The sequence below is a fragment of the Sander lucioperca genome, chromosome 19 (assembly GCF_008315115.2).
Source record: "Sander lucioperca isolate FBNREF2018 chromosome 19, SLUC_FBN_1.2, whole genome shotgun sequence".
NCBI classification, from domain to species: Eukaryota; Metazoa; Chordata; class Actinopteri; order Perciformes; family Percidae; genus Sander; species Sander lucioperca.
The window spans coordinates 7,059,666-7,075,037 of NC_050191.1; the positions used below are offsets into that span (position 1 = coordinate 7,059,666).

The 15,372-nt window shown below is 40.5% G+C and overlaps 1 protein-coding gene across 1 annotated transcript in view; it reads right to left on the bottom strand.

Annotated features, from left to right (window-relative positions):
• Positions 1 to 1,802: 1,802 nt before the first annotated feature.
• man1a1 (mannosidase, alpha, class 1A, member 1) overlaps positions 1,803 to 15,372 on the bottom strand; it is a 161,582-nt gene continuing 148,012 nt past the window's right edge. Inside the window, exons 10-12 of the mRNA XM_031321702.2 lie at positions 14,299 to 14,471; positions 13,827 to 13,942; positions 1,803 to 6,677 (exon numbers count right to left, since the gene is read on the bottom strand). Of these exons, the coding sequence (XP_031177562.1) occupies positions 6,551 to 6,677; positions 13,827 to 13,942; positions 14,299 to 14,471 (416 nt within the window). The 3' untranslated portion in view covers positions 1,803 to 6,550. The remainder of the gene's footprint in view (positions 6,678 to 13,826; positions 13,943 to 14,298; positions 14,472 to 15,372) is intronic.

The following is a 15,372-nucleotide window of genomic DNA, read 5'->3' on the forward strand; positions in this document are numbered from 1 at the left end:
TTTGGAAAAGTGGTGCATTTTCCCAAAAAGACTGACTTCGTTTTGAATTCCTAAAAAAAGGTGGCATTCCCCTTTAATATTCACTAATAGAAAGGCATTGGAATGCAACAGATAATCAACACAATATTCAGAAAATCACCAAAAACAATTCAATCTTTTTAGAAAAAAAAATAACAAAAGATAAAGTCTGCATATGGAAATGAGCAGATGCCTGATGTCACACTATGTGAAGATAAAGCAGATCTTGACGGCTCACATGAAAAAACCCGAAAATACATTCTGCATTTCCTTCCTATTCAGGTAGTGAAACAACATTTTTAAAACATTTTCAGGTAAATCCAGGAGGGCTCCTGCAGAAGTAAATCTAACCAAATGTAAATCTCAGCTTTGTCTAAAAACGCTGACTTCCTATCAGCACTTTAAGTCACAAACCGGACTGGCGTTTCTTAGCCACCACGGTTCCAAAATACAGTCTGCACAAAGTTATTTTAACATACCTATTATGCCCAAAATTCCCTGAACATCAAATGTCAGACTGTAGAGTTGCACTAACAAATCTTAACATGAGGGAGGGAAACTGTCGTCCTCAATGAAAAACCATGTTCATTCAAATGGCCGTAATACGGAAGCCCTGAGAGGCAAAACTGAGAACAAAAACAATTCTGGTGATCCATTTTCTACATCTGATATAAATAGTTTTCTCTCCTGTGTTTATGAGGATAATCTTTCAGAGTTCCTTAAAACATTTTTTTTTTTCATCTGTAAAACAGGTGGGGGAAAAAAAGTGTTTGGTTGTTGTAATACTCATTTCGGCAACAAAAGGATGAAGTGCTAGTCTGGCTATCACCAGACCAAGCTCAATCTTTTAAGATTGAACATTAGTCTGGGGAGTCTGCTCTGTATTTTCTACTGCACAAGAGGCGTGATCAACGGGCATAGTTCAAATGACTCTGTACGCAATTGGATAGTCCCTCAACCAATCAGACCAACGATCTGGGTGACGTAGCAGTGACAGCGGCATCAACGGGTTGCTGCGCTTCGGTGGCTGCTATGTTGAATGTAAACAAGAAGCTGCTTGGTCGCTTCTCTATCGTCATCGTGTTAAACCAGTTTGTGATTGGTCCCCGCAAATTTGTAACGGAAGCAGGATAGATAAACGTACAGGTTTCCAGCCTGAGCTGCAGGGCGAAATCAAATTGCCGGCAGACCGGGCTGGGTTTACCCAGTCTAATGAAGTGCACCACTACCCCATGTTCTAGTGGCGATTAAAATACATTTCTACCCAAAAGAAAGACATGACAGTAATGTTACATAACTTGCTAACACACAATATAGGCAGCTTGTGTTTTGAATGCACAGATAAATTAAGTCACCTGGAAAAAAACATGAATTTGAGTCCTATTTAGAATATGAGGACTTATGAGCACTTCAGCCTCTTGTGGCCAAAATCAGTATTACAACAACAAACACTTCAAAATAATATCTCTCTCTCTCTCTCTCTCTCTCTCTCTCTCTCTCCTTTACTTGCCTCTTAGGGCTTCCGTACCATTAAGATATTTTTTAAAATGACTATCAACCCACACCATCATACATCACACCTCATTGTAGGGAAGAAAAAAAAAACAATATAACACCCACAATCACAAAAAGTTAATTAATTAAGGTTATTCAAATCCAGGTAGCATCTATACCCTAATGTTGCCTAAAATAGATTTTTTTTTTTTTTTTTAAAGGTTATTCAAATCCAGGTAGCATCTATACCTTAATGTTGCCTAAAATAGATTTTTTTTTTAGATGGAAGAGAAGTTCTGTATGGAGTTTTCAAACTATTTGTATTTAAGTAAGTAACACTACCACCAGCGATTGACTCCATTATTTCCACCCACCATTCTGTGTTCTTCCACTAACATACACTCAACACTGATGTAGCATTAACTGTTGCAGCAGTTTAACTATTTAACATTTTGTTATTATTAACTTTCCAGCTGGACCATATATCCACACAGACGTTTGTGATGGGAATTTCTAACGTCTGACTTTGAATTTTGAACAGACGATGAACTATATTAAATTATTTTATGATGCTTTACCAAAAGATGAACTTGTCTACCTGAAAAAAACTTAACATGATAACCTCAATATTTAGCAACAGGACGTTTTGAAATTTACAGGATAAGAAGTCAATTATGGGGCAAAAGTTAAAACATTAAAGTGCCTTATGTATAATGGACACTGAGCTACAATTATAGCACTGCAAAATCTCACTTTCCTTCATTACAAGCATTCTCTGGGCCAATAAGGTGAGCTCACATCTCGACTAGACTCTGTGTCAACTTGTCATACATGAACCAAAACACTGATAAAGCAGAATTACAACTTTTTCCTCTGTATTCACATCAAACAGTGTCTGAACACTATACTGTACGATGAACACTAAAACAGATCTGGTTCATGGTATAATGCTGACTATTCCTATATGATCATGTTTACGTGTCCGAAATGAAAACAACAAAATGAAAATGTGTATCTATCTACGTACTGATGCGCCTCGTGTGGCAGATTTAGATCATTTCCGACACTAACGGCGTGCCGTCGCTGCATTGAACAGCCATCGGAGACACCAAACAGACCCGTCACTCCCTCTTTGTCTCAGGAAACGACAGACTTTCCTCTGCCTGCGCACATTGCTTTAACTTTTTGTGCTTTCCAAGATAAAAGAAAAAACAAAACAAAAGCACAGAGAAGTGAACACAAGAAGACAAAAAAAAAAATGCATATAAAATATTCTTCACTTCACATTGGATGGTACATTCATACAACTCATATCCTCCCATAAGGTTGTTTGATTGACTCCCAGGTCCCTTGGTGATATTATTGGTATATTTAAAGAATTACTATAAGACCATTGTGGTAGCTTACATCATTGATATTAAAAAATACAAGACCTACAGTATAGGTCCTTTAAATTATTTACCGAGATCAGTTTGGGATGTCTCTTTTTTTGGTAGATAAATATGCAATTACCCAAACAATAGGTTCAGGGTCCAGTCACGACACCATTCAACCCACTGCGCCACCTGGGGGTCAGCTCCTCAAAACCCCCCAAGTCCTATGTTCACTACTACAGAATAAATTAACACAATCAGCAAAAATCAACCATTACAATACAACATCACATGGATAATAAATGCCTCGAAACTAACTCGAAACTAATCGAAAACACAGATTAAACACGAGGACGCGGTCGTCTGTACAGTGATGTGAAAAACGTGGAGGGATTTCTCAGACTGTTCTAGCAGTTCTAGTATTTGCTTTTACCCACTTAGTCATTATACCCACATTACTGATGATTATTTATCACAAATCTCATCGTGTAAATGTTTTTGTATTGTCAATCCTACAATATGGGTGCAATATCGATATCGACTTATTTGGTCACAAACCTCTTGATGTTTGATTTTCTCCATATCGCCTGGCCCTACTTTACAGTTAACCTGCAGAGAAAAACCTCCTGTTGGGGTTTAAACTGTCCCTCAGTTCAGCCTGCCTCCATGCCTTCTGTCAGACAGCGGAAACGAATGAATCTACATCAGTAAAGTTATTTCACACAGCGACACTGTTGTTGACTGAACCATCTGCCACATCTCCCAGCGACACTCGAGTCTGTTTAAAGCTCATTTGTGGAAACAGGAGCACTGGGACAGCTGTCATCATCCGCCATCTTCCTGTGTTCAAATGCACACGATAAAAGGCTCAAACTAATGAATAACTGGCAAAGCTAATGCCTGACAGTCAGTTTCCATGTATCAGAGGTCCAAATACAATTTTTTTCTAAAGATCCAGTTTTGGTGGTTTGGTGATGTTTGTACTTTAATTAAGGGATTTAATCTTCTTTCGACACTTTGGAGTAAGAAGATTTGGTGAGAGCCACATGTATCCACAGCTCTTGTCTTTCCAGACTCCGGTTATAGGAAGATCTCACCACTAGATGTGAGTGTTATCAAGGAAATAATGGCTGACTGGGAACCTCTTCTGGTCTCAAAACTATTTAACGATGGTTCCTGACAGGTGTTGGCCACGGGTGAATGAAAAGAAAAATTTATTTTATTATAAAGTCATTTCATGTGATCCTTAGATGGACCTTTGGTGGTCTGATCCCACTTATCACAAAGAAAGCTAAAGTTTTCCCCAACTCTTACTTTTTAAGCTACTTTTTTTCCAGGCTACTTTCGAGCCAAAGTGACTTTAAATATCAAATTAAAAAGCAGGAATTATCCTTCAATCAGTGTCTAATTTTGGTATAATCCTCATCTGAGGCATGAGGGCTTTCCTTAAAGCGCTATGACTATTTAAAACTCTTCTGTGTTAGTGTGAGCTGCTTTTTCCCTCCGACTCCTCGTTCTCAACAGTGAAGGCACTAGATCGAAGACTAAACTTTTATCTGGCTACAGTTCTGTGTGGCTTCAGGAGAAATCTTTACCATAAAATCCAACTAGATTAACTGACTTTGATGGGTTTGTACTTTGATGAAAATGTACAACAGCAATAACACAGTTTGTATCAACACAGTCACACGCTCCCCCGTGCGTGGAGAACGAAGGGAACCAAAAAAAAAAAAAACTTCAACGACAGAATGGTAAAGCTGTTTTGAATCAGTATGGCTTCTTGTGTGTGAGTGTTTGCGTGTGTGAAGGTGAAATATTACAGCAAAGTCGAGTGTCGGCGTCTCCTCATAGAGGAGAGAAGATCCTACAGGCTGCCCTACGCTGGAGCTGGAGGACGGGGACAAGAGCAATACAACAGAAAAGGAGAGTTCGACCAATACACAGGTTTTCTGAGGAATATGATCAATCAGTATCCTCTTTAGGGAAGACTTTTAGGGTCTAAAAATTCTGTTTTTCATGCGTACAAATGTTGAAATTTAAGGATATTAACATTTTCAGAAGTCAAGAATATCAAGAATCCAAAAGAAGGAAATGAGATTTCATTTCTTCATTTCAAGAGATCTTAATCTTGATTATTCTTAATAGTTTGAGAAGAAAACAGGTATATATATATATATATATATATATATACTTAACTCAAGGTCCACCTACTGGCTTTCTAGCGCATTCAACTTCATCTCCATGACAGCTGCATAAAAGTGGACCTTGAGGTAAGATTTCTCTTTCCTTTTTTTGGTCTGACAATGTTATTGACGGTCAACCCTGTGATCATTGACAACGAGTTTCTTTTTCTGGTTAGCGACAAGTAAAATCCTGCAAACGTGTCATTTTTGTGAGAAAAAAATGACGGAACAAAAATATGGATTCATATTTGGGAAATTATCACAAATATTTGCTATCAGTTGAAAAAAACAACAACAACAACAACTTTGTATCGTTCGTATCCCAGACATATCGGTTCAAATGTGAGAAAGAGAAATAAATCCAGGATCCCAAAAGCCAGTAAAGCTACAGATGAGCTGACGGTGAGATAAGCAGGCGGGGAGGGACAGCTTTGTGTAAACGTCGTGGGGAGAAAGTGAAGTTACTGGCAGGTAGAGAGAGCTGGTGTGGCTGGCCGTCCTGTGTCACACCCAACGCTCAGAGGAAGGAAGAAGCAGTCAGGGGTTCAGGTAATGGGGGGTGGGGGAAGCAAAGATCTAAGTGGGCTTAGAAAAAGAGGCTCGGGTTGTGCTGCGTCTTTCCTTTTACTCCCACAGAGACAACCACATGTTTTATAGAAAAGCTAATCTTTCTCTGAAGACGGTAGCAGTAGGGTGGTGGTGGTGGTGGTGGCACCTGCGTTGGCGCAGGGAAACCGGTTCCTATATTCAGATATTGAAGCGGTAGCAGAAGGAAAACACGGAAGTGAACAGAGCGTCCTTTAGCTCACTAAGTCAACCTTGTACTCCTCAGACGAGAGCTGCAGTCTTTCTGGGTTTTGGTGCCCAAAGCTGAGTTCCAAAATATCCACATTAGGGAGATGACCGGTTAAAGTCTGCCAGTGTACTCCTTCTCACACTCACACTCACACTCTCTCACACACACACACACACACACACACACACAAAAGCTGTAGCTACTAACAATAAAATCACTGATGAATAGTGTGATAACTGCTCAGACTGTCCCTCTGAATGAGATAAAAATGAACCGGAGGTGAAATAAACTGCCGCCAAATGTAATGACATCGTCAGAGAGTACCGCTTTTTATAATGCAAGAACATAAAAAAAAAAACAACAAGCACCTGTCTGACGATATCACTGCATTCTTTTTTGAGTTATTACGTTATCCGGCAGTAAATATGTTGGTTCTGGTCGGTGCCGACAAAAAGCAAAAAAAAAAAAAAAAAAAAAAAAAACTGGATTCCACAATTAAGAATTCAGTGCCAAAAGGCCTGCATTGTGTTACTGATCCCATTAAAAAAAATAGCCAATCAAGAGGAATCTGTAACCATTGGGGACTCCAAATGGCCAAATTGATTTCAGACAGACAGCTGGAGGCTCAGGTGTACAGGATCAGAGGTTCTCGCACTTGATTTGGGTGTCAGCGAAGGAAGGCTCCACTACTCCACTTCGTTGGGGATGTCTGTTTTGTCCTTCAGGATGACGGGCAGAGGGTGAGCCTCGGTGTTAAAGACCCAGTGGTCGAACGGTAGGTGGTCGTCGTCGGAGAAGAGCAGGTAGAGATACCTGAAGGAGGCAGAGAGGGAAAGAGTTTATTTAACACACTCTACAGTGGTGTATCAGCAGGATCACAGCTGTGGCCATCATGAGTTAAAATGAACTTTTATAGATACAAATATTGTGATCAGGGGCTCTATTTTCGCAGCACAAGCACATTTTCCCACCTAAACACAGCCCTTTGGCACATAACGCTGTTACACCTACAGTATATGAACCAAAAAAGCAGGTGCACTTGGAGACGCACACGACCTACTGCTTTGCGCTGGTTGTTGATGCCATTAAAATAGACCCTACGACCACAAAAATACCTTTGGGAAATAAAAATCTATCAACAAAACAGGGAAAAAAAACAAAGTCTGACATTTTTGGAAAGAAAATGAAACAATATTAGAAAGAAAAACTAAGCAAACATGTCTCAAGTCTCTGAATTGTGTATAAAAACACTCCATGAACTGGAAAAATCAGGGTTTGTGCAGGTTTCACCACGTCAAATTTAAGACTTTTAAGACCTTTTTAAGACCAGTATGAATGAAATTTAAGACCTATATCACGACATCAAAAACAAAGTCAGATGTCAGAGACCGGAAACATCGTCTGAAACAATTCCCCGATTTATAGGACTGGTGTCTAGATTGGCTGCAATAGAAGTTGCATGTTGGTCCCATTTGTAGCCATAATACAGGGAATTATATTTGGACTAGCGACAGAAAAGAACTACAACACCACAGAATTAAAACACAAACATTCTAACGCTGCGGGAACATTTAAATGAGCATTAGAGGTTACATGGACGTAGGAAAATTAAGACCTGTTTAAATATTTTAAGACCTAAAACACAATACTTTAGCGAATTTAAGACTTTACAAGGCCTAAAATTTTGTATTTTGAAATTTAAGACTTTTTTAGACCTTTTTAGACGCCGCGGAAACCCTGAAAATACAGTATTAAAAATACAGTTTTTTTAAAACGGTCTTACAAATGATGACAATTCATGCTTTTATTAGTTCAAGGTTGGATTACTGTAATGCTCTTTATGTTGGTCTGAATCAAACCTCCATCTCACAACTTCAACTTGTGCAAAATGCCGCTCGCTATTTAACAAATACATCTAGACGTGCACACATCACTCCCGTTCTCTACACCCTACATTGGCTCCCTGTGCGTTTTAGAATCGATTTTATTGTTTGTTTTCAAGGCCTTAAATGGCCTGGCCACGGAGTATTTGTCCAAGATTTTAATGCTGCGTGAGCACAACCGGTTATTGCTGTCTTCAAATCAGCTGGTTTTAGAAGTCCCAAGGTCAAGGTATAAACGGGGGCGTGATCAGGTTTTTGATAGTTGCTGCCCCGAGACTCTGGAACAAGTTACCCTCTGATATTCACACTATTACAGATGTAGCTCTTTTTAGGTCCAAACTCAAAACCTATTTGTTTAGAATGGCTGTTAATACATAGTAGCGGTGGGACAATTTCACTCTCCTCCTCCTGTTTCTATGTAACCTTTTCTGATTTTACTGTTTTCTAGGTTTCATTCCTTTTGATGTATGATATGTTGTTTTATTTTTGTTTCTGATGTGAAGCACTTTGGATACCTGCTGGTTGCTCTATATAAATAAATGTTGATTGATTGATTGATTGATTGATTGATTGATGAGGTATCTAAAGGTTCCCCAGCAAATAAGATCTGGTTTAATGTTGCTGTAGTTTGTAAATAGACCTTGAGTTAAGATGTTTTTGTAAATCTATATATATATATGTATATATATATATCTATTATATCTATTGATATAAATGATCCAAAATAAAGTTCTAATAATACATCTGCTGCAGGTTTGTGCTGAACATCTGCTTCCACGCAGTACAGACAGAAAATAATGTTTTATTTATACAAAAATGGCGAAGATGTCTTGTTTTGGGATATTTGGAGTTGTGTTCAGTTTTTGCAATATTTATCGGCAGTCCTGCCAAAAGAAATAGGAAACAGATGTAGAACTGAGAGGGTCTCAGACCAGTTTATGAAACTTGAAGTGGTGAAATTCTGTGGTCCAATGTCATCAGACCTTATGAAAGTACTCCAAAATAACATTACACATCAAAGGAGGGGGTATGAAAGTCAAGTAAATTAAGTGAGTTTCTGGACGGTTTGTTGGACCAGTGCGCTCGACTTCGGATTTCATGATGACGATAATAATAAATAATAATGATAATAAAAAGAAAGCAAATGAGTCGTTCAAGGGGAAATTGTGGGGAAAATTCAGACTGAAGACGAGGGACGATCTGTGTGTTAGCTCTCGAAAATTATGATTCAGCAGAGGAGGTGCTTGTCGACGAAGCTCTCAACCTCCACAACAAGTCGCCGTCCTCCTCTTTCGCCAACAATTCACACAAAAAGCAGTGAGTGATAGGAGGCAGACAGCAGTGTGAAGTATGGCCGTGTCCTTTGGCAGCCGAAGGAAGATGGATACTGGAAGTGGCTCTGCCCGATGCCAAGATCCCCGAGTAACATTAGGAGGATTAGACTCATGGCTTTGCTGCTAAATGGGATTGATATTTTTTAAGGTCTGTCTCTGATATCGTGGATGTGACTGATGAGGCCATCATTGCGTTGCTGTCCAGGCTGGTGGTCAATAACTGTCAGATTTTTCCTCTCGTTGTCCGTTTGCGGCGAATGACACTTTTTTTTTTTTTTTTTTACTGCTTTTCCTGGAAAACATTTTATCATGCCAATAAAGATATTCACATCTCATTCTGACTTTTTTATGTTCAGGAGGATTTTTGTGACACTGTTCAGTTCAAAAGAGAAAAAAAACACTGTTATCTGTATGTCACCACCTGGTGGACCTGGGGAAGGAATCCAGACATTTTACTGTGTGTGTGTGTGTGTGTGTGTGTGTGTGTGTGTGTTTTTGTGGTGTAATCAAGAGTAGAGGTGACGCTTGTTAAAATTTACTGCCTATAAAAAAAGCTGGATTGGATGGCATCTGGCCACCATCAGGCTCTGATAGGCTAACCTTGACTTCCTGTCAACAGCTGTCCGGTGTGGGAAAGAAGAAGAGGAGAGGAGGGGGTGAAGGGGGGGGAGGGGGGGTTTTAATGGAAGAAAAAGAAACAGAGAGGAGGACACATTTGGAGGAAGAGTTTAAAAGCTTTGCTGTTGTATCACAAATGATTGCATAAATTCGGTGCGTTTCCATTTCTGTGCTTGTACTTTAAGAGCAACAGAAAGCCTTGTTTTGTTCAATTCATTGTATGTGTTCACACTAACTTGGCCATTAAAGCTGATTCTGATCCGCAGTATAAGAAGTAGAGATGACTAACTTAATTTATACTAACATGTCATTGAACGCCACTTCTGACATGCAGCCAGCTTGTGTGAAAAGAGGTAACAGGGTGGTGAAGGTTAGTTGACCCCCCCAAAAAAACCAACACTGTTGCATGCAGATCATAGTTGATTAATTCATTGGTCTACAGCAACTACTCAAAATACTTTCTGGTTTCCTTTGGTTTCTATAATAACAAATTGAATATATTGTGGGTTTTGGACTTTTGGTCGGACAAAACCAGACGTTTAAAGGCGTCAGCTTCTACTCAAGTAAACTGAGATGAACATAAATATGAACATAAATATTTTCTGTGTCTGCCCCGTGATTCGAGTCTGCTCCAACATTAAAGGGGTGCTTCCTTGGCCCATGCTACATATTTCCACCACGTTTCATGGAAATCTGGCCAGCAGTTTTTCCGTAATCCTGCTACAGACAAACCTTGGCAGAGGTAATGAATGAACACATGAATATTTAAAGAAAAAATACTGCAAAATGTGTACTCGATATTTTACTGTAACTAAAAAAAAACTAAAATCGTCTACTTGATGGTATTAAAAGAAGGATCTTTTGTGTCTCCTCCATAAACACAAACACACACCTTATAAAGCACATGTACTACACACTAGGGCTGGGCGATATGACCTAAAAATAAAATCCTCGATTTTTTCCAAAGAAATCCGATTTAAGATTTAAATCGATTTTTTTCTCCCCCTACTTAAAATCAATCTGCAGATGACAAAGAAATTGTTCAAAACAAGTTTTAACTTTATTTTGTTTTGACTCACACACACGCACACACATGGGGCATGTATACCATTATGATTATTCATGCCAATTTTGTGGAAATATAAATTGGTTTGAGTGTTTTCCCTTTTTTTGGATGGGGGGTGCTATATATTCAACAACAAACAAACGGATGCGTGAGATAAAGCTGTTTTCACACATACAGGTAATTCACTTCTCGTTCCTCGCTAAAAGTTCATTATTACATTACATTACATGTCATTTAGCTGACGCTTTTATCCAAAGCGACTTACAATTAAGTGCTTTCAAATATGAAGGTTCAAACTCCAGACCACAAGTAGTAAGTGCAAATACATTAGCTTTAAATAGGCAAAGCTACAAAGAGCCATATGAAAGTGCAGGTTCGAAAGTGCAAGTTCAAGATTATCCGAGGTGTAGTCGGAAGAGATGCGTTTTTAGCCTTCGGCGGAAGATGTGTAGGCTTTCGGCCATCCTGATATCGATGGGGAGCTCGTTCCACCATTTGGGAGCCAGGACAGTTAACAGTCGGGATTTCGTTGAGTGATTAGTTCTCCCTCGCTGTGAGGGAGCAGCCAGCAGTTTGGCTGATGCAGAACGAAGTGGGCGGGTTGGGGTATATGGTTTGACCATGTTCTGGATGTAAGCGGGTGCTGATCCGTTCGTGGCCCTGTACGTAAGTACTAGTGTCTTGAAGCGGATGCGGGCCGCAATTGGTAGCCAGTGAAGAGAGCGGAGGAGAGGTGTAGTGTGAGAGAACTTGGGGAGGTTGAAGACAAGTCGAGCCGCTGCATTCTGAATGAGCTGCAGGGGTTGGATGGCACATGCAGGCAGGCCAATCAGGAGGGAGTTGCAGTAGTCTAGACGTGAGATGACTAGAGCCTGAACCAGAACCTGAGCCGCCTTCTGCGTTAGAAGGGGACGTATCCTTCTGATGTTATGCAGCATGTATCTACACGATCGGGTAGTTGCAGCAATGTTAGCAGTGAAGGAGAGTTGGTCGTCAAGTGTTACACCCAGGTTTCTAGCAGTCTTGGTGGGGACTACTATAGATGGGTGTCTAACGTTAAATCATTTTAACGTTATTGCGCAACCTTGCCCCTATTTTCACCTGTTGCTGAGTAACGTACATTAACATCCCATGGTCTCTTGAATGTAGCATACCTGTAGCAAGCTCCTTCGTAGTAACTAGCGGTAGAAACAAACGGCGAAGAGGAGCTCCGTGCTACAGAGCGGCGATTGCTAGTTGTTTAAGCCGCTACAGACCTCCATCACAGCTCGGTCGTATCGGCGGCATTTAGTAGATGTGTTGAGCCGCAAAAGAGTTCCTCAATACCGCCTCTGGTGCCCCGCATGGTGGTCCTTTAGGTCAGCGGTAGCTGGTGGTTCAGTTATCCGAGAATAGGTGACTCTCAGCTGGGGACAGAGCACCGCGAGCTGCCGGTCATTTCGGCGGAGATTACGGATAAGTAAGTAATGAAACTGCTAGTTAAGAAAAGATTTAATGTTAGTCCCTGTTGCTGACATGTTGTTTGTGTATCTCTATGGCAAACGCGCGGGGCGAGGGCTGAGCCCGTTCGGAGCTATGGGAGCCCAGAGGGGAGCGTCGGCGGATGTTAAGGAGAAAATCGATTTTCATTTTAACAAATCGACGTTAACTACACATTCGAGTTAATCGATAAAATCGATTTATCGCCCAGCCCTACTACACACACATTTACACTTGTTAAACTGTAGTTGTAATTTTTCTGACTGTCTTCCTGAACACAGTTGGAGAGCCATCTGAGAGGGAAAGCCCTATTAGCCACCAGACATCACACTGTGGCTGACAACACATTTAAAGAGCCATTTAGCCACACACACACACACACACACACACACACACACACACACACACACACACACACACACACACACACACACACACACACACAGACACGGGCAGTTAAGTAAGAATCCGGCGCCTATTAAGAGGAAGTGGGAAGGAGTTGCTGCCTGTGGTGAATTGGGACACGTGGTGTTTTTCACAGTTTATGCTACTACTTATTTTTTTTGCTATTTAAGACCCATCCAGGCATGAGTCTCGATACAGTATATACTGTAGATTATCTGATCCATGGGGTTTGCTGAAACGTGAGTGATAACTGGTCTGTAAATATGAGCCGCATTAAAAGTGCTTTACTCCTATAACATTTGTGTCTATTAGTATAGGTGAAATCATTCCAGTTTAGTCAAAAACGTATACATATAAAATCTGTTCAAACTGTCTTAAAGCTACAGTATGTGATTTAATGTGTCTGGATAGCATTTTAACAATGGTACCTCCAAAGATGCACTCTGAAGCGGGGGTCAAAGGGTTTTTTGTGTCGTATAACATTGTAAAAAGGATGACATTGAGGTGACAATCACTGTCAAAAATCACATTTTGTTTCACCATTGAATGTAAAGATACACTGTGTGCATCCTCAAGGACTAACGATCATGTTTTTTTGGGGTGTTTTGTTAACGGCCTACAGCCTGCATCTAATCTTTTACTGCTGTATTTAAATGTCTTGTCGTTACAAACTGCTGTCCCCTACAGCTGATAGAAAAGTGTATCTTGTCACTCCTGTGCTCGTGTTGTGCTTGTGAATCCCTGTGTATCATGCAGTGGTCGAACACGTAAATATTGCTCTAAAAATCCACCAGAGGTGAATAACTCCACAGGTTTAATAGCAGTATAAATATGTTCAACCCTGCTTTTGGTTTACGACCCCTTAAAATGAAGCAATGTCGGGGTGTCCTCATGGTCTAGAGTTTAAGCACCATGTTATTGCAACATCCAACCAGTGTCCAACCAGGGACTTTTGTCATATATCATCCCCATTGCTCTCTCTCTCTCTGTCTCTGTCTTTCAGATCTCCACTCAATGTTATCTAATAAAGAAATACAAATGCTTTGTTTGTGTGACGTCTCTGTCAGTTTGGGGATGCAGGGGCCTTGTCTCTCCATAAAGTGCAATGACAGCACATTCATAAGAGGACAGAAGTGGAGGAGTGTGCGTGTAAAGATGCTCAGTTTGTGAGTCTTACTTGAGCGTCTCGGCCAAGTAGAAGCTTTGCTGTACGTCGTCGTGGTTGGGAGTTGAAGCGTAGACATCTCTAACGCCGCTGTAGCCTCCTTCTACTTTACAGTGCTGCTCCAAGGCCTGAATGAGGCACAGTGATAGAGACACACAACAGAAAGAGAGAATGACAACGTCAACCAAGCTCTTCATGTGCTTAAAATATCACTAAACCCCAGGGCGGATATTTGCTAAATGTAAAAAGTTAAATAAATTCACCTCCTGTAAGCTTCCTTCCTGATTTGTGTTGTTTTTGTGAAAAACCTGCTCTTAAAGTGCAGGTTTTTCACATGCTCAAAGTTGAAGTGAAGTGCCTTACTTACTTTACTTCAGTGAAACAAAACCTCTAAATTTCATGTGCAGTATGAGAACGTGTTCGTCCAAATTGCTCTTTCTAAATACAATGTGACAAAAAGCAATTCAATGAACAATTGTTGTACCTGAACAGCCTCCCAGCCCCACTCCCTGTATTTGGGGTCGTGGGTGAACCTCCACATGTACAAGTAGGTCTCTATGACCTCGGGACGGAGGATGAAGTATTTCTCGTTCTGGCGTGTGGCGATAGCCTCGACCCCGCCGTCGAAACGGAACGCTTCTGGTCCCAGCTTCAAAGCTGCAGAGGAGAAAAAATATTGTAGATACAAAGCAGCATACAGTCTGATTTTATCTCAATTCCATATAACACTTGCTGAAGTGTGTGGAAAACAAAACGTAATATATTTCTATGTAATGTAATTATGTAAGTGTGTAATTATCTGAAATGTATAGCAACATAGCCACATAGGGTTTTCTTCCTTTATTGCTTATATTTATATTGAACAATATGTTTAAATAATGTTGCATACATGTTATGTCAATGTTTATCCAAACAGCAACTTATATGACTTGAGAAAAAATATAATTATTTGATTCGAGATGAAAAATAAAAACTAAAAAATGTGACCAAACTTGCACCTGTTGCTGCTAATTCAAAACTGACAAATGTCACGAATCCCTGGCCGTGACACTGATGTATGTGAGTGCAGGGTCTTCCCTGCCATTATCAGGTTTAGGTGCAGCACCCGAGCAGTTTTGGGCAGCAGCTAAGCCAAATGAATGTCACTAAAAGACTTCTCTCAGATCTAAGCAAGATCTTTAGCAAGTTCCTTTTGAGAGTTGTTTGTTTGTCTTCATCTGTGGTATGCGTGGTCTATCTGTCTATTCCGGTGTGTCTCTCAATTTCCCCCCCCCCAGCAATCTGTTTGGGAGTGTGCCTGGCCTGGGTTTTCTACACACCTGGCTCTGATCCCATCACCACACTTGAACTACATCCGCTCATCGGGAGCAGTACTTAAGAGACGGCCAGACATCCAGTCCCTGCCGGATCGTTATGAAGTACTGCGTACATTCAAACAGCTACAGTATAGCGTTTGTTACTAGCCTGCTACTGCCAGCTTAGTTATTTGTTTCTCGCCAGTGTTTTTGCCTGCAACTGACTTTGATCTCTCTGTCTCAAGAAAGATCAGTCCTGGAGA